This window comes from Phalacrocorax carbo, chromosome 3 (genome assembly GCF_963921805.1).
Source record: "Phalacrocorax carbo chromosome 3, bPhaCar2.1, whole genome shotgun sequence".
NCBI lineage: Eukaryota > Metazoa > Chordata > Aves > Suliformes > Phalacrocoracidae > Phalacrocorax > Phalacrocorax carbo.
Window position 1 is genome coordinate 11050185 of NC_087515.1, and position 20806 is coordinate 11070990.

At 39.8% G+C, this 20806-nt stretch overlaps 1 protein-coding gene across 1 annotated transcript in view; it reads left to right on the top strand.

Moving 5' to 3' along the window:
• KIF26B (kinesin family member 26B) overlaps nucleotides 1–20806 on the top strand; it is a 308732-nt gene that overhangs the window by 222342 nt on the left and 65584 nt on the right. Inside the window, exons 6-7 of the mRNA XM_064445818.1 lie at nucleotides 16891–17097; nucleotides 18654–18747. Of these exons, the coding sequence (XP_064301888.1) occupies nucleotides 16891–17097; nucleotides 18654–18747 (301 nt within the window). The remainder of the gene's footprint in view (nucleotides 1–16890; nucleotides 17098–18653; nucleotides 18748–20806) is intronic.

Here is a 20806-nt window from a genome sequence, read left to right on the forward strand (position 1 = left end):
AATACATGCCCAGTTAATAGGACTAGTTCTACTAAAGCAACAACTTAATTATCTAATGTAATTTTTTTGTATTAGTAGCTATATTTCAGGATAGCCGCTCACTGGCAGGTCATGCTCGTTCCCAGTATTCATCTAGTCAGGTTATTTAAAAACTGATAGAATTGATTGAAAGTTGAACTAGCAATTGAGTTAAAAATAGCTGAAAATTTTTCAGTCAGTTTGTGTTTGGTTGGTTTTTTGCTTTTTTTTTTTTGTTAATTTGTGGGTTTTTTCCCCCAAAACCAAATTTACGTTGCCAGTACTCCATAGGTACAGAGTATTTTAATTTCAAAATTAATTTTAGTTTATATAATGTATCATATGAACTACATTTTCAAAGTATTTTTAAAGTCAGTGAGAGGAAAAAACTTTGTTTTATGAACACAGGCTTTTAAAATTAATCCAAAGTAATTTAAGCATTTCTTATAAAATTTCACTCTTGCATATTTTTATTTCTATTCAAAACAATATCTTATTTTGAAATATCAAAGTTTCTGTAATGACAAAATAGAAATTCTAAGTGCTGGATCTTTCAAGATGTAACTGAAAGTTGTCAAGTTAAAATGTATTTGTGATTTCTTGTAACCAAAAGAGCTTCAACTGTATATGTTCCAAGAAGATACAGATTTTCAATTTAGATATGTGTAAGTGAGATGCCTTCTCTTACCAAGGTAAAAAGAAAGCATTTTACAAAATACGCTGGCTGATCTGAGTTTGGAATTTTAACTTCAGGGAAATAAATGTCACATCGCAGAAGTTTGGCAAGACAGGCTTTGAGTTCACCCCTGCCCTTTGGGGGAAGAGGGGACTATGTTTTATGGCTTTTGGAGATATTTGCAACAGTGAGTGTCTGTTGCCAGGACTGAGTGGCTTGATCCTGTTGGGTCTGTACGGTCTGTCGAGGCTAAGCTCCATAGCATCCAGAATGTCTTCTTTGCCTGCACTGTCTATGATTTCCTGTCTGATGAGCTGAGGTTTGCTCCAGTCTTCAGAGATAAATAAAGATTATTAAAATATATCCAGATAAGAAGTCTTGGGTTCAAGTGTTTCTTTGAGGATCATGTTAATATGGCAGTCTAGATGCAATCTGCTAGGTATTAGAAGTATCTCTCCTGTGTTAGCACTATAGAAAATAATGGTGTCATGAAACAGCAAATAAACCACCTTTTCTAATGGAGAGCCAAGGTAGCTGATGCATAAAGCAGACTCCATGTAATATATTCAGTCATTGGTGTACTTTGCTAATGGTAGAAACTTTTCTGCCAGGTGAGGTAGTAGGAGGAATTCTGAGTTACTTTTATATGGAAGTCATTATAGATTAATGGCATTTTCTTCCTCATGCCTTTGTCCATCTGGTCACTTGCAATATTTCAGAATACATTTCAAGGAATGTTGCATTCTGTGGATGTTCATGCAGTAGGAGACATAGTAAATTAGACTTACTGTGCACGTCAGTGAGCTATACAGGAAAGATTTGAACCATAGACCAGAATAGTTTGGAAAGAGTTATTATGATCTGTCAAGTCAATAATTCACATTTTAGAAAAGCCCTTGGTATAAATTTACAGTTTGGATTCATTTTACAACCTATCAGGCCATTAATCAGGGCTTTGTAAGATCCCCTAATGCAGTTTTATATAATCTGTATTTTTATGTTTTGACATGATGGACTGTAACAGCTTAATTAAAATGATATTAAGAGGTTTACTGAATCCCACACTATCCAAGGACATCCAGAGATAGTCACTCCATTGAAACCACACCCTGTTGTTCTGTCTTGTCGTTACACAGTGAATAAGATATGTCCTGAAGCGTCTTGACAGAGACCATATTTCTTGCAACATCTGCTCAAATTGGTAGAAATTAATGACAGAATGCATTTCCTTTACTTTGGTGAGTTCATATGCAATATCCACCTTACCAAAACTTGTACTGAATATTAGCTAATGCACATTTGCATGCAGTCAGGTAAGATGTGCAGCATTTAACAGAAATACAGTAAGAGCAGCGGTATATACAAAGCTGTTTGTGAACCACGACATATTAACATTTATTAGGCTCTATGTTACTGAATAATCTGAATCAAAAGCCAAATGTAAATATACCAAAAGTTGAGACTCACACTGTCCAAAGTAAGATCCATATCCCAATTTTTTCTTTGTATAGCAAAAACACTATGTAAGAATGAAAGATACTTAGCTATTAAAGAAGTAAGCACAGAGCTGCATGGTTTGCAGCACTCACAGATGAGTGTTGCTGTGAGGACACTCCTTAATAAAAGGGCTAATATAAAGCTGTAGTACTGGACAAGTGCTAACGGCCACTTTAAAAGTGCAATTAAAACTCCGCATTGTTTATTTTTCACTGTAGTAGTTGTCATAATGGCTATGACTGTACCTGAGGCTTCCCAGCTGGACAGATTTGTGGTCCATTCTGTCTAAATGAGGTACTGTCAATTCCTGGAAGTATTTGGAATGATTTTATGTACTGAAAGAAGTGAGGAAAAACCAAGTTGATCCAAGTTAGGGCTCGGGCTCCACCAGTGAAAATCTGAATATTGTTGTGGTTGGCATGGCTTCTCATTTGGATCCTGGCCAACCATAGCCACACTCACTTTCTGTGCTTACATTTCATACTAATGCATATGATCAGTCTGTACTTAGGCAGTCCTACTTACTTCAAACATACCTTTTTCAGGTTTTGTGGTATAAAACCATCCTTCACCAGACAGTCAGGCAGCAGAGCTGTCTGCTTCCCTACCACAGTGCTGATTTAGGATCATGTTTAGATTTGAAGTTTGAATATTTCATTAAGCTTCATTCTATGCTGCACATTAAAAATGACTCTGTAAGTGTTATTTGTTGTGGTATCTTCTTCCTTTTATCTTTCTGATATATTTTTCCTTGCTTATTTGTTCTGCCTATGCTCTAATCTACTGTGGGAAGATACTTCTTTAAAAAACCGTCACCGCCCCGCCCCCCCCTTTTTTTTTCCTTCATTAATCTCTATTTTGTGATGAGTGACAAAATGTTACAAGGCATCAAAGATCATTTCTTCCCCTATACTAAGCTATAGTAGTGACAAGTATGGAGGATGAATTATCTTAAAATGAAAGACCCCTTTATTGCTCAAGAGAAGGTTAGTTGCTTCAATCACTTCTGAAACTTGTGCACAGCCATTGTCTGGCATGCAGTGCCACCCATGACAAATAGCAGTGTTACCACAGAAATTTTTGTAGTAGGTGGAAAGGACTGTGTAAAAAGATGGATATTGAAACAAACTCATTGGTGTAATAACTAGGATATTTCCAGTAGTGTCAACAGAGCTACAGTGTCTCTGCAGGAATTGTTACCGATCAAAGACACCAAGGCCTTTGCTGAGTGATCTCAGTTTTGAGAACACTGGATCTCATTGACTCATGGTGACATTGTTATGACTGAACTGGAAATAATAAGGTTTTAGAGGAGATGAAGCAGCCAACTCTGTCACCCGCCTCTGAGAGAGAGTGGATGGAGCTGTAGAACTGTTGCCTGCCCAATCTCACCAAGATCATCTGCTTGTTCCTATCCACCATCTGAGCGCTCTGTCTGCATCAGAAAAGAGAGAAACCAAATTGTCAGTGTAGTTCAGGCTGGATAAAGGTGAAGTCTTCTTGAGCAGCTCCTAAGTGATCAAGAGCTTGACCTTCAGGAATTAATCTTACATGGCTAATGCAGTCCCCTTCCTGGTGATAGATGCAATGGAGCCTTGTTTGTATATGTAGAGTCCAGAATGAGATTACACTTAGTTATTTCAATTGCATGCCTAGAAAACTGATCACACTAGATGTAGGATTTGACGAGGGATTCCTTTGCCCCTTACAGTGAAGTTTTTTAAGCTATGTAGTGCTAAAGCAAACTTCATTAAACCTCCCTTTGCAACATCTTGCTCATATTTGTCAGTAGTGATTATACCCATTAACTATTGCTACTCCACTTACAGCTGGATGCAGATAATTAGCAAAGGAGCTGGAGTTGCCCTGTGCTTCTCTGTTAAATCATTTATTAAGAAAAATAAAAGCTTTCCAAAATAGTCAAAACTGCTTGCTCCTTTGATAGATGCTTCACCTAGATATCAGGAAGAGGTGAAGTGCTTACCATTGTCTTTGTTTGCAATGTTTGTCCAATTGCCTTGTTAATGTGAGTTTTTGAAACCCAAATATGAATGCCTTTTTTGCATTTGTATTGAGCAGTTCAACATGGCTAGAGTTACAGTGAGGATTTTTTCAAAGGTGCACCTTTAAAAGACAATATAAAATAATCCTGTATAATTAGCAGCTTAAGGACAAAGTACTATTATGGCAAAGTTCTGCTTTAAAAAGGCTCTAGTAATGACCATTGCATTCATACTCAATAAGTCCTTATTTTGTGTTTTGGTCATGGAAAAAGCTAATTACACTCAAGACAAAAAAACATATTTGTAGGACTCAACAAAGTTTGTTTTTATAGTTCTTGTGGACAGCAGCTGCAGGCTATCAGCCTGGACTCTTGATAAATGGTTTTGACATTTCCTACAGACACCCCTCATGAAAAAGGCTTTTTATTTATTCTCAAATGTTGAATTCTGCATTATTGATCAGGTGCCATTCGTTAAAGGCTGCTACTTGCTAGAAAGAATTACACAGTCCCTAAGCTGCACACAACATAATGAATTATTCCGTTGACAAACAGCAACGTTAAAGGAATGTTAAGGCTGCATGGTTAAGCACTCAAAAGTCAGGAAATGGTGGCTGAGGTTGAATTTTGCCTGAGTTAAGATTGTAGAGTTACAACTGAGGGCATGTGTGAAGACTACTAACAAGCACTGGATTATTCATTCTAGGGCAAGTTACCTGGTCTATTCACAAACACTGCTGTTATTTATTACAGCATTTAACAAGGCAGCAAGCAGTGGATGAAATCATAACTGATAGGGTTTGCTAGGCAGATGGGCACTTTGTTGGCTGTTTCTCATTGCTAGAGAGTTGCATTTGTCAAGGAAGAGGGTCAGCAGCAATGTTATGCTGTATAGTACAGCTGAGGGTAAAAGAAGTTAGTGAGTCCCTGTGATGCAAGGCAAGTTTCATTTGTCAAAGTACTGTTTCCAGTTAGTTCTCACCTGGGGGCTCCTGTTTAATCTTCTTTCTGTCTTTTTTGTTTGTCTTCCTCTCTGATTTGATATCATTTTGCTTCTGTTATTTAGCTACTTATGTTCAGTACAACAACAACAACAAAAAGAAAAACACAGAAAAGCATTACTGTCCTGATATCTTGGTTCTGTGATCAGACAGGCCAGGATCAGTGCTAAGCATACCCTACCATCCTCCACGCCTGCATACCTGGATTTCTTCCCATGGGAACACAGGATGCAGTGGAGATGAGCTGTGCTGTACCTGGAGTCAGATGCATGCCCAGGAACCAATATCATAGAGTACAACACAGATATAATTTGCACCAGCAGCGTAGATTTAGCTAATATGTCTTTAGATTTTTTCCAGGTAAGTAAGAGCATCCTTGTACCACCAAAGAATGTGTTTGCTGATCCTCAGCTTTTAGGAACAAATTTGCTCAGACACACGATTACCTTGGATTTACTTTCCTTCAGGGGTAAGAGTCAGGTTGTAGTGCCTTCAAGAGGCTACTGAAAATCCCAACACAATGTTCACTACTGGTCAGAAAGAAATTGAATATTAGGACTGGGGAAGGCACTAAAAAGAAAAATCAAAAAAAATCTGAGGAGAGACAAGCAACCAGAGCCTCTGCAACAGGTTCTGGAGGAGCTGGGAGAGGCAGCTTCAGGTACTGTATGTACCCAGGGGAGACCTTTCTGGGCCACTCCTCTTCCCACCCCGAAAGGAGTTACACCATCCCACAAATGGCACTATTAATATGCCCAAGCCCAATAATGTCCCCAATGGGCTGTAGATTTGATTCAGACTACAAGGTGGCTCATTGGACCCTGTGGCTCTCTCCTGATTGTATAAGTTCCCCACCCCAGTATGTGTCTTGGGAGGATGCAAGTGGCGCGTGAGCCATGCGGGTGTTGGCAAAGCACAGCTTGGAGGGGACCAGTGAGACATCAGTTCATCCCACTGCCATGGGAGGCTCACCGGGCAGATGGTGGGGTCATTGTTGGAGATGAGATATTATAGATTTATGTGAACCTTTAAATGCACCTTGTATGGTCTTGACTTCTATTCTCTTGTCGCAGGCACAATAAATAATCCTGTTTGTTTCAGAGGCATGCAGAATCAAGCCCAGTATAAAAATCTGTTCCACAGATTTCTGTTAAAGCTCAACAAATGCATTTTTAGTTAGAGATAATATATAGCATTACAAATGGATCTAATTAATTCTAAGTGACTGGCTGCTTGGGTTTTGTAATTATTGTGCCTCCCTGTACCACTGCCAAAGATAGAAGCATGCAGGTACTATTGAAAAGGACATAACACGAAAGCAGAAGTAAATTTAATATCAGTTTTATGCCCTTGTAAACATTACAGCCTATGGTTATGGGATAAGAAAGGGAAGAAGTAGATTTCAGGCAGTCTGTTTAGGTAAAGAAAGTCTTTCCTGGGTTCTTGGATGGTGCATTTATTTTTATGCCTTATTTCTGCAGTTGAAAAATGAGCATAATTGTAAATATACATCTGGATCTTGTCAGAAGCCTTTGGAAAGCCCTGTAGGATCTTCAGGTGAAAGGTTCATTAACAATATAAATCATGTTATTGCTTGGATCCAGGTTTTATCATTTTCTCGTTTTTCAAGTTTCCTTTGGTTGGTGGTTGTTCCTAACTAAGGTCAGATTCTTATCTCATATACTTGCAGGTCAATAAGGAATTATTGCTGAATTCAATGACTTTATAATGTATTGTATTTGTCACTAAAGCATCTAGCTCTAATCCCTGAAGTCTCTGCTGATTGTTTCGTGCAACATATGGCACTGCAGGCTAGTTATACTCCCCCCCTGGAATTCTCCTCTGAAAACCCAAGCACCTATTAGATATCTCACCTATATTGCCTAATATGATAATTGTATCTCCTTCCATTTATATAGACTCCCTTTAGCAGTGTGGTCCATTGCTTTCTTTGGAATTCTTTTCCTCCCCATGAATTCTGAAATCTTTTTCCTAGTCAGTACCGTGACCATCCCTTTTATTTACTGGCTGTCATTACCAACTGCCACTCCAAAGCTTTACACATCTTTTTTCCACACTTATCTGCATTAAACTGCAATTTGTCACTTCTTTTGGCTTGGCTTAAATAATGTAAATCCTTATCTGATTGCATCGCTACTTATTATTTATGGTGCTATGCCATACACTGTTACGTGCAGACCGGGGAATCTTCTTTTGTATGCAGTCATGGAGATCATCTTTATAAATAATGGAAAAGGTTACAATTGTGATTATACATCTTACGTGCAATACCTGTATATCCTTTGTTTCTCTAGCACTGAAAGGACAGTCTTTTATCTGCATTATTTCCATAGAAATTCTTGTTTTATTAGACAAAAAACCAGAAAGCCTTGTTCATCTGGGAGTTCCTGTTCTCCTGAGAATGTGTAACATGAAGGCCTTGGTGCCACCCTTTCTCTAATTAGGGATAAGGTGACCTGCCTGCTTAAACTTACCAAGCCGAACCCTGTGCAGCTTTTTTAGAGCTTCACAAAAAGGGAAACTTAGACTCTTAGAAGTAATATAGCAGACATAATTATCAATGACCGTGCTTGAGATTTTGCTACTGTTGATATTGCTACTGCTTTCTATCAACGTCAGTCCTTGTGGCAGCTGAGGCTGTACAGTCATGTTTTGCTGGAAGGGTAGGTTTCTAAGAGAAAACGAGTGAAGCAGAATTCTCTTCAGTCTTTCTTCAGTGCAGCAGGATATGAGCATGGCCTATGAGAAAGAGCCAAGTGACTTGCTACTGATGGCTCCCTCTCTGTCAGGGGCTAGTGGCAACCCTATGTAGGCAGCAAGAACTACAGCAGCCTTGTCATCAATCATGAGAGCAGAGAAGTTCTTTAGGGAGGCTTGCCTTGGTAGTGCCACAAATGTATTTTCTGTGTTTAGTGGATCTGTAGACAGCAAGCCAGTCTGGAATATGAACAGAACAACATATGGCAGATCACATGCTTGGGAGGCCACTACTGCACCATCTGAGTTACCTATACTTAACTTAAAGAATGGAAAACATGGCCAAGCTGAGCAAAGTTCTGTAGCTCGAACTATGGAGTGTTTTAACCCTGGTAGGCAGCTCAGCCCCACACAACTGCCTGCTCACTGCTCCCCCAGTGGGATGTGGGAGAGAATCAGAGTAGCAGAAGTGGAAACTCGTGGGTTGAGATAAAGCCAGTTTAATAGTTAAAGCAAAAGTCGTGCACGCGAGCAAAGTAAAACAAGGAATTCATTCACCAGTTCCCACGGGCAGGCAGGTGTTCAGCCATCTCCAGGAAAGCAGGGCTCCATCATGCAGAGCAGTTACTTGGGAAGACAAGCGCCATCACTCCAAAGATCTCAACCTTCCTTCTTCTCCCCCAGCTCTATACGCTGAGCAAGATGTCATATGGTGTGGGATATCCCTTTGGTCAGCTGGGGTCAGCTGTCCCAGCTGTGCTCCCTCCCGACTCCTTGTGCACCCCCAGCCACTCGCTGGTGGGGTGGGGTGAGGGGCAGGAAAGGCCTTGGCTCTGTGTAAGCACTGCTCAGCTGTAACGAAAACATCCCTGTGTTATCAACACTCTTTTCATCACAAATCCAAACCATAGCCCCATCCTAGCTACTCTGAAGAAAATCAACTCTATCCCAGATAAAACCTGTACAGACTATAAAGTAAATTAAACAGGAGCAGGAAGTATTCCTGGGCACTGGCACTCAATCATCCATACTCCTGCATTGGTAACAAGGTCCCTGGCATGGTTTTGGGCCAGTAGACTGTACTCCCAAACAACTGCAGGCATGGTTTTTAAATTAGCATGGGCAAAGAACCATCTTGGCAGACCAAGGATATTGCTACACCATAGCAGAGGATGAGAATTACAGGGAAGGATGCTGGCCTTTTTGTGCCAAGGAACAGTTTTTGCCTTGTTTAATTTACTAGACATAGATACTTCTTATCTACAGACCCTTTTGAAAAAGTTGTACTAAGTAGAAAAAAGGAAGGGGAGAAACCCTCTACTCTAAAAAGTCACTGAAGTGAAGCAAAAGATCTGTTCGCTTTTGAAAGGTAAAGAGATCTGACACCAAGGAAATGAGGAGATCTTTTAATTCATGGCATCCAACTGGCTTGCTACTCAGCACAGGAAAAATAAATTCTTGTCAGAGTGAGAGGGAGAATTTTCACAGTACTGTGTTAGAGGCTTAAGTAAGGCATCTGCTGACCATATGAGTAGGTGCATGCTTACATATCTGCAGATCCACTGCAGGGGAGACAAGATTTGCCAGCTGATCCCATGTTCATGCTGGGATTGTGGAAGCCTATTTTGGTTTGTTCAGTTCTTATGAAAATTCCACTAACATTGATGTTTAAAGATGTTCTCCAAAAATAAGTGCTGAAATTTCATCCCCAAACGTGAGCTGAAGTTAGGCTGTTTTTGGCCCCATCATAGATGCAGGTAGACTTCCGTGGATGCATGTGCATGTATGTGGAAAGCATCAGAAGCTGGAAAAATCTCCCCCTCCTTCTTGAGGCAACATGCAGACTGCCCCAGCTCTGCAGGTTTGAAATGCAGACTTCCCTCAAAGAGATCAGAAGGAAGCAAAAGGAAAACCAGGATCACAGTCTGTTGGATGCATGTGGGAAAACTTAAGGAAAGATTGTTTCCATGACAGGATGACCCTTATGTCTTTTTTATTATTTATTTTGTTAAAGAACAGAAGAAAGTTGCAGTGCTATATGTTAATCTAGTAAATGCTGAAGTAGCAATACAAGAGCTGAGGGACTGGGCTGATGTACATGCTGGATTCAGACAGTGTCAGTGCTCAGCCCTGTCCAAATTACAGTGACAAAACTCAAAGCTACTGCTGACGCAAACAAGACAAGAGGTCACTGAACCATGCCCTGTAACCTGAGCATATTTCACACCAGATTTTACCAAATTTACTAATAAAGTTACATCATCCAATTGAAAAGGGGTACAATCCTCATAAGGGCAAGTTCTTAGAATAATATGATTGGTGTTTGGGACCTGTACACTTACACTACTTCCCATTATTGCTACAAGTGCAAATTAATTTAACTGCTGTACAGGATAAGGTTGATGAGCTGGTAAAGTTTTAGCAATTACATCAGAAAGAAACAGAGGGATAGTTGTAAAAAAGAGGAGACCTGTGAGCCCTAATGGTATTCCTTTTTAAATTGTTTTCATTGCTTTTCCAAAGTAGCAGTAACAGCCATTTCCACAAAGAACATGACTCACCAGGCCTGAGTATTTTCTAATTTGTGCTAAAGTGAAGAACTGAAGCCTACAAGAGTTACCTTTGTGAAAATAGAGAGGAGAATGAGGCCTGTTTACACGTGCTTCCTGACCAGCTTACACTGGCATAATTTACCAGAGCTTTTTTGTTTGTGTTTTTTGGGGGGTTTGGTGTTTGTTTGGTTTTGGTTTTTTTTGGGTTTTGTTTGTTTGTGTTGGTTGGTTGGTTGGTTGGGTGGGTGGGTTTTTTTCCCCAAAATGTAACCAGGAGACTTCCATTAAAATAACGTCCACTCATACAATTCTGTATTTGTCTCATTCTGGCACAGTCTGTCTGTCTTGACCTCCTAGATTTCATTTTAGCACAATCAGTTAATTGTCTCATGATCTGTAAAAAAGATCCTCTAAAATGCTTAGCAGACTGTTTCCACATTCTCTGGGCATTACAGAAAGACTTCTAGCTTTACATCCATCATGCAAAAGCATGTATGTGCATAAGCATTCGGGATGTCATAGATTTTCTTGTGCTGTAGTATTTTGTGGCTGGCTACAGCAAAAATGCATGCCTGCCACCATTATTTACAACTGTAACAGTGAGAAATTACAAAACCCACTCTTCATTAACCTCCAATAGGGCTGTTCCTGCAGCCAGTGATTGCCATTACATTGATGGAGTGCTAATACAGCTCAATAGCCCCGGCTGGCCTGTCTCGCCCATGACTGCACTGCAGCTCCTGCCTCCCACCACTACCCGGCACACGTCCAGCAGAAGCTGCTCAAATGATTGATGAGAAAAGCAGCTCATAAAGGCAAGCACAATGCCCAAAGCAACAACTGTCTAGCCCTGTCCCTGCAGTAATTAGATAAATGAACCCCAAATGAAATCTTACAGGCAGGAGTAGAAGGAAGTGATAATATCCCCAGCGTCAATCTCTGATTGCTTGTGTTGCCACATTCCAGCCTCTGTTTGTAGTTATTCGTGTTTGATACAGATTTGACGCAGCTTACCTCTTCCACCTTCTGTGCTCTTTTCACTGCCAGTCCTCCAGAAAGACTCCAGTGGGCACAGGGGACATGGGACTGTCAGTGGCTGGGGCTGGACTCTTGTATTCTTTCTTTTCCTATGGCACCAGTTCTACTTCGCAGAGCATGCTGAACCTTTGTCCTTCTCCACAGAGAAAGAACATAACAAAAGGTCCATGATAGGTCACAAATTGAGTTTAGCTGAGGAAAAATCCTGCAAATAGCAAATTCCCTCATCAAGAAATGGTTGATGTGTATATAGGGATGCACTAGATAAAAAGGCAGAAAGCACAGGAACATGGTTCAGGCAGCTGAAATTGCAGTAGAGCTCATTAAAAGGTCTGTGTTTATTTTTACAGTACAGAAGCATAGTGATGTTACAGAAAATCCCCTATATCTTCCCCTGATGCTACTGAAGGTACACATGAAGGAACTCTTCAGTGCCAATACTTATGATTTGGAAAGAGATTTATGAAAAATGTATATTAAATTTGTATATATATATTCAGAAAAATATTTATGCATTTTTTAAAAATAGTGTATATAACTTAAATACACATACATATAAAATAAATGCATATACAAAAATATAAAGAAACCTTGTTGAGGAAACGTAAACAGTGCAGCTCTGATCGTTGTTTCGTCTGTGGCATTGCACATTGGGAGTAATATTGTGAAATTCAGTGACTGTAAAACTCATTTAAGAACAGAACAAATCTTTGTAAGCAGGAACTACAATTCAGAGAAGTAAATGGGGTTCCTGGTGGACTGAATAGTTGTCAAATGCAATCCTGTGACGTTGTGGGAGAAAATACATTAAAAAAATGTTTCCAGAATAAGCAGAATTGAGACAAACATATCCTAGAAGAGGCACAACGATGATGCAGAGCAAGTAACCTTTTCTTTTATTCTCTCCCCACATTTAAGATAGCGTAATTCTTGCGGAGTTCAGCCAGGTTTGCATGAGTGTAAAATTAGATCAAAATTAGGCCCAAATTGTTTGTTTTACGAACAGCGCATGTCTCAAGAGACTGCTTTCATGTTTCCCTGTAGAAACAGTCAGAGGTACGTCTAAGGCTGGGCGCTGCCAAGACCTGATCACTGGGATTCAAATAATTTCTGGCAGACTAGGTGGTCCCATTAATCCAAGTGGTATCTCTTAAACCCTTCAATTACAAGAGATTAGTGGGAAACTGTAGCATTGGACTAAAGGAGTAATGACACATGGGAAGTGAAGCAGAAAACCTGCTTGCTTCTTTTTAAGGAGAAGTTCAATTTACAGTTTATTTAAATATAAATTGCAAGCATAAAGTATTCAAGTTCTTAAACTTCACTGTTCAGTTAGTTTCAAATTAACTGTGCTGTATTTCTGCCTTCCCCAGAGCAGCGCTGTGATCTTCAACCTGACTGTTCCTTAAATTGAAATGAAGTCTTTTAAGTCCATTAAGTTCCTGTGCTATCCCCATAGCTGGCTGAGTTATGTTCACCCATCCTCACACTGCCTCCCCTGTGGTGTGGATTGGTGGGGCCAGCACGGACTCTGAGCCTCCCCCTGCTACCCCCAGCTGTGAATTGCACGAAGGACTGCAACAACAGAGCAGGAGGTTGTGGTCTCCCATCCCTTCTACTGCTGTAGCTTAGTTGATTTACTCTTGTCGTAACCACTGTTGGGAAATGCTTTGCATGAATCCTTGGGTTTAGGTTACATGCATAATAACATTTAATAATGGAGTGCCTACCTAATGGCAACTGCCAGTCCTTTGAGCCCGGTAATGACTGAATGTATCCATATGCCTTGCTATGACTCAGCCTGTTGTACAGGTGGGGAGTGTGAAACAGAGATTGTATCACTCTAGTTCACAAACATACTGTGTTTGTTAGGAGGGGTCCTAGCTCCCCAGGCTCAGCCTGATTCCTAGACCACAAGCCTGCCTGTTTCCTGAGAAGATACATCCAGCTCAGAAGTTTAAAAATCTATCTGGTCTGCCTAGGTTATTTTGCCACAGTTATGTATGCAGTTCTGAATCCCAATACATGTTTCTCAGGGCTGAAGTTTACCTGTAACTTGCCTACTTGTTGGGTTTTCCTATAGTCACAGCTCCCATAGCATGCAGTAGACATGTATTTTGCGCAGCCAGGACCTAATCATCTTCTCAATTAATGTAATGTAAATCAGGAGTAATTTGAAAGAGTTACACTGGTGTGAAACTAGCCTGGGAGAATACTCTAGGGTATACAAATCATCAGATGACTTCAAATAATCTATTGCTACTACCTATGTTCGGTGTCCGTCATGCTCGTGCACCCATCTTTATTTTTGTTAGCATGTGATTTTTGCTGAAGACCATCACACAGATATTTGTATGCTACAGAATTTGGATCAGGGGCTATACTGCCGAGGAAAAACATTTTTATTATGTTTACAGCAGAAAGAATAACTTTAGACAGCCTAAAATGTAGGCACCTACATCTCAGGTAATCATTTAAGATACTTGCGGTGGTATAGAGAAAGCAAGAAGCACTTGTGGAGTCCAACTCATCTTATCTGGAAGGCAGGTCTATAAAACAGAATACGTGAAATACATGCTAGAAGAGCCTGTTTCTCTCTGTTGTCTACAAAGGGGTCAGACAGCCGGCTTGCATGGAGACAGCTCCTGCAGGATGGTCTAAATGGAGGTGAGATGAATTGCCCAAGTTCAGCTGTGCCAAGGGGCACAGACATCTTCATACCAGCTGCAAACAAATTAGCTGCAGATTAAGAAGTGGTCCATCTATCAGAATATCCACATGTAATCAATATGATATTCCTTTGCCCTAACATACATGAATTATTATGTCTCAAGACAAAAATCCCCAATGCACAGGAAATGCAAAGGTTTATGGCAATAGCAGTATTTTTTCTTGAGAAATGTCTATGTTTGCCAGAGTTGAGGAGCCAAATGGCTAGAAAATGTATGCTGTCAGACATCTCCTGGGACTTCTGAGATGAGATTTTTTTCTGTAGTGGTTCATTCAGTTTATCTGATGCTAGTAAATTTTTAGGATTTGAGTTAAATTGGTCTTTTACTCCGGGGAAAGAGAAACCTGATGCCTCAGCTTCTGTCACTATAGCTGTTGGAAGTTAGGAGGATTTGCAGTATTACTTCAGTAAGAAGTGACAGGTATTAATCTGGTTTTGTGTGAATAGGTTTAAATCAGGACCCAAGCCAGTGATGTTACACTGTAACAAAACTGTTGTAGCTGAAGTTAAAACTGAATGCCCATACAGTTTGAGGCTAGAAAGGACTCTTAGACTGCCTGCGTATGAAGTGTTGTTATATTTCACGCACTAGTCATTCTCCAAAATGCAAAGAAACTTAGCTGCAGGGTATTCAGTTAACTCTCCTTTGCACACAAGGATCAAGGCTCTGGAGGACATGGATTCATAGCAGCCAAAAATACACATAAACTTAAAGAGAAATATTTTTTTAAAGCAGAGCAAGTTTTTTATTTAAAGTAGTTGAATAGCATTTATTTTGGTTTCCAGCAGATCAGCCTAATGCTCTCAATGTTAGCACCTGTTTAAAAATGTGAGACACAGTAGAAAAAGCCAAAGACATCTGAAATTGAAAACTGGAAAACAGATCAAGACTGATATCGCTCTTTGTTCTCTTGCTCCTCTAGGATTCAATGTTATACTCCCTCTCTTCCCTGCTAACTTGACTAGTGCCTCCCTTCTGAGCTGCCAGGAGATCTAGGGCTGCAATAAACATTCAAACCTTGTCTAGTTCATGTGGACTGACTCAGGGCATTGGCTGCCTTTGTCCTCAGCAGAAATCAGCTCTGCTTAGGGCTGGGTTTAGAAGACCGCCTTTGGTAAAATATTGGAAGTGTTTTTTTCCAGTTAGAAGTTAGGTTTCATAAGCAGCTCAGCCAAGTAGTTGAGAGGAAAACCCATTCACACCCAAGAGTATTTTTCCTCTTTCCCTCAACTATTTGTGTAAAACTGAAATCATGTGCACAGATTTGTGACTATTTCATCATCTATTGACAACATGTTTTCCCAGGTTAAAATATGTGGAGTCAAATTACCACTTTGACTCACAGACATATAGAGAAGACATCACAAAAAAGCTGAATAATCCCAATTAATCTCTGGTCTCATTCTGTTGTCTTCAAAGGAGCTGTATCAAAAGTGAATTTGCACAGATTTTACCTCTCAAAGCAGCTGGCTTATTTCCATGTGGGATGAGTTTAGGCCAACATGAAATGAGATGTACATACAAAGAGCACCAGTCCCAATGAGGCCAACAGAAACTGCAGCTTCATCTACCTTTTAGGGCTACAACCTCCTGCCAGGGTGCATCTGCCATTCCAACAGCAGATGTGATCCTACCCTATGCTGAAGTGACCCTTTGTGGTCACTTGCATGCCAACCATGGGTGGGTGTGATACAAGTGACCTACAGTCAAGGAGCATTTAGATAAAAGTTCTGTCTGGTTGATGTGAAAGTCAGTCTGCTCTAGGACAAAGTGTGTGCAGGTATGGCTAGAGGCAAGAGCTGGCAGAGAGGTGATATTTGCCCTTTAAAGTTCAGGAACTCGTGTCTGCAGGTGAAGAATTTGTGGGGAGAACCAAAGTCAGACCAACTGTCATCAGTTTTACTTGCATCTAAATTACTTTCCAAGTGGGCTAAGGATGCAGTATAACCTTATTAAATCCATGAAGATGTATTTTTGTCTTAGGAATAATGTCTTATTATGTAGCCATCTAATGAGTTGTGAGCTAACATGTTTTAACAAATCTTTTATCACTTATTACATTCCAGTCCCTTGACAATAATTTCAAAGTCTGACCATTAAAACAGGGCTCTCTTCACAACTCCTTGATGAGGACACTTAGAACTGAGCACTTCATCTTTTTGCATTTGGATTAGAATCGGAAAAGTATAAATTACAGATCTGGCTTTTATGTGCTTGCTTTATTGATCAGACTGCTTTGTAGAAACCACAGCAGTTCTGATAGCTTAGCAGTCTAGATTACCTTTCAGCTTTCTTAATTGGGCCACTGGGGTACAGTTAATTTTCAGTTTATATTGAGAGTTAGACAAGGTGATGTAATACCTCATCATAGTTTAGTAACATTGACACTAAAACACCATGATGTACCTCATAATTCTAAATACACATGTTGCTTGCTGAAGTAGATGAAGTGAGTTCTGGCTTTATTCACTGTGTATTTTAGGCCAAATTCTGCCTATAAGAATTCCTGTGTCTTCACTGACTTCCACTGGGACACTAGCTACAGCAAGCAAGTATGATTTGGTCAAGCGTAATTGGAAAGTTCACTCAACATACCAGTCTAGAGGATCCAAGAGGCTAATCAGATGTGGTCGTCTTTTTGTGTGTTTGCTGACAGGTCAAAGTCATGGTGCGCATTTCTTCCATGCTTGCCAGAGACACGTCTGAGTCCAGCTCTTTCTTAAAAGTTGATCCTCGTAAAAAGCAAATCACGCTGTATGACCCATTGACCTGTGGAGGTCAGAATGCTTTCCAGAAAAGAGGCAACCAGGTTCCACCCAAGATGTTTGCTTTTGATGCAGTTTTCCCTCAAGATGCATCACAGGTAGGCATTGTATAATCAGAATAGTTATTAAACAATGGCATGCACCAGAGCCAAACTTGTTTCTGCTGCAACAGTAGTATGTTCAGTGGAGTTAGGCCAGAGATGAACTTGGTCCGCCAATGTCATCAATAATGGAATCAGTTTATTAAATTGTAACTTGATAATTGTGTGATTTCTTTATTCTTTACTGTAAAAAAATTGCTCCTAAAATTGCATGTGCAATAAATGTGCTAAATTGTGCCTAGTAGGCAAATCCTCAATAGCAACAAGTTTTTGTATATTATAAAATCTTATTATTTGGTGATACGGTGATCTTATTAGAACTGCAGTTCTCTAATGCAGTCCCCTATTCATTAAGAAGTCAAGGATTATTTATACAGTGTTCTGTTGTACAGTTTACAATAGGAGGATGGGAAATTTAGTCCACAGATATTTACTCATGTATATATGCAGATTTCTTATTTTTATTAGACGAACTATGTTACCCAAATGTCATGAGGAGGACAGTAGAAGAGTAAAGTAACATTTCATAGTATAATTAGAACTGTAAGGCTCTGTGTGTACTCACAAACTAAAGAGAGCTAGGATACAGGGCCAGCTAAAGCACTGTCATATGATCGTATCATTAGGTCAATCCCTGACCTAGTTCTGGTCCAGGCAGCTAGCACCTCCCAGACTAATGCCTGGATACAGTTCAAGGGCTGGCCTGTGAACAGTCCCTTTCTTGGCCCATTTTATTTACTGTTATAGAGATAGTCTAGAAATACCTGTGTACTAAATGAATTTACATGATTTATTATCAGATGAGAAGTGCTTCACATAAAAGCCTGAAGTGCTAATTCTGATTTAGTTTCACCCACTATAGATAGGCAGTTGCTGCAGAAGTACTGTAGACCGTTCAGCCTGCTTGAACCTTAAATCTAAGAGTGCTCAGGGTAAATCTGTGTGCTGCACTTCTTAAAATACTGCTAAAGTCTTCAGGATGGGGCCTACTGCTGCTAAAAGCTAAGAAGACTCATAATAATGTAGAGAAAAATTAAGAAAAGTCACCTAGCTAATACCAAAGAAGCTGTTTGTTCCCCTTGCATTCCTTACCCACCTGCTAGTGGAATTGTACTCAGTCCATAACTGGGAAAATAACAGAGCCTGTAAAAGTTCATCACTATTTGATTGGTTTTAATTAAAAAAATGTATTTTTAAAGTCCCCTAAATAAGCAGTTCTAACAAACCAGCCACAACCCCTTCAGTATGTGTATTTTGTTAAACCCCCAGAAAGGATGTTGATGCTTCAGCAAATGAAACTTACTTGACATAGAGCAAAAGTCCTGCTTCATGTGCTTACACAAGTAATGTCATTCTCATCAACAGCATAGGTCACAGGAATGAAACAAGCAGGTTTAGACTTTTTGATACTTCAGCATGTATCTGGAGCACTGATGACCTTCTGACCATTTTCCAGTGAAAATACTCTGTTGATTTTCCTTATTATTGTTAATGGTTTTCTCTTTTTTTCTTCCTTTTTTTTCTTCTTTTTTTTTTTTTAATATCTGTGACAGGCTGAAGTGTGTGCTGGGACTGTGGCTGAGGTGATCCAGTCTGTGGTCAATGGGGCAGATGGCTGCGTGTTCTGCTTTGGCCATGCCAAGCTTGGTTGGTATTGTTAAATTTCCCTACTCAAGCAGCAAAGTGAATATTTTTAATGCAAGCTTGCTAGTGCATTAGATTAGGGAAAGCAAACTTTCATTTGGCTGTGCATAGTAATTGTATTTGAAAGTGGTACACTGTGCATGACCTTGTACTAAACCCTCACCTCTCGCTTACATATCTATTCACCTTGTGTATTGTCTAAATGTTGGACAGCATGCTCTTTGAAACAGAACTTATCTTTGATTTGTTGCTTCATTCCATCCCCTGTGAGTACTATAGCAATTTTTAGCACTGTCTTCAATTGTTAATGCATGATCCAACAGTTAATTGTCAATGAATGATCCAATGGTGACCTACTTTTTTACAAATGTGCTTGAGATTGGAGACTGCCAAAATACCACTTTTATCAAGTTCCGTAAAGGCTGTGAATATTCACTCAAGTACTTGACGTTTGAGATGGCACTATTCAAGTGCTGTGACTGGGAACTCAAGTAGTTTGATTTATATTCTATTCCCTGATTAGACAGTTGACTCATTACTAACCTCTTTCTATTCTGTCACCAACAAATCCCTTTCTAATGGTTAGCTGAATGTTACCAATGTACCAAAACTCGCTCTTTGCAAACGCATCAACAGCACTTCAGGTATTCATGGAAAGACAATAAAAAGGAGAATCATCATCATTAACAAACTATTATTTTGAAATAACTGGACTTCAAGAGTAATTATATATTTTGTTCATACTTATTTACCAGTATTTTGAAAATACCATCTCTTTAATGCATAGTGTTGTGTTGTATGTGTGCAATGTTCTCCATTCTTTACTGTCTCAAAGAAATACAGATGTACACATACAACTTAAAAGGATAATTCAGTTTTTCAAGTGATAAAGAAGATCAAGCTGTATCAGGCCATGATTATCCCAAATTATATGCAACAAAAACTGGAGAGTGCTGCAAGTTGCAAGGCCACTAGCTCTGGTACAATGAATGGAGAAGGGTCACTGGTCCAACTAACCACAAAGGTTAACCTCCAGGCCAGGCAGGAATAACACTAGGACGAGCACTTAAATATTTAACCCCATGTGACCTGCCAAACACTAGATGGCAAAAGAGGTGGAAAAGAAAGTCACCATATAATGGTATGTCACAAGTGCTATGTGCCCTTCAGAGAGGTGGCCTAGCTAAGGCTTTGCTAGAGCACAAGTTGAGTCTCTGCGGTTGCTTCATTAACTGTACCACCATTATTCTACCAACCGCGGACACACCCAGACCTTGCCACAGACCTGTGCATAGAAATGTATTCTTCGCTGATCTTTTTCCACATAGATTCAACATAAGAAATGAAACAAGGTAAAGAAGACACAAGTACTTGCCTGAAAGGATCTATATATTTATCATTTAGCTTATAAATTTAGGAGCTTTAGAAAACTTGTCTAAGAGCATTATATGTAGTGACACCTAAAGCAGTATAACATGGTACTCTGTGTCTGTTCTTAATCAGCAAACTTTTGCAGCAGAGACAAGCCAGAGCTATAAATGCCGAGTCAAATAATAGCAAACCACGGGAAGGTTTTGACTCAGATTGTGGACCCACTTATGCTCCAAATGACCACATGTACCTGTTTTTTTTTTCTGTATATGAAGTTACATCTTTATGTTACTGGGACCATGTTTATGTCAATCCCAACTCCAGTGTATGAAGCATAATATAGTGCTTTGAGGTAAAATAGTATTAAAAGAATACCATACTCACAGTATCTAAAGCAGGGATTTTTAGAGACCATAACAACCCTGCTCTCTCAATTCCCCCCACTATTCACCCACATCAGAGGCTGCAGTGTTGTGTGATAGGGACCTGCAAGACCCTGCCTGGGAAATGGGCGATGTCAGGGGAATGCATGAGGTAATGATTTTTGAGAGCAGCTCAAGATTTCGTCTATCGGTTTTAAATGCTCTCCAGTTTCCATGTACTATTTGCCTGCTTGCCTATCTTTCTCCCTTGCTGACTCTCCTTATTGTAGTGAAGAAGTTGTTTTCATGACGCTGTGCAGGATAATCTC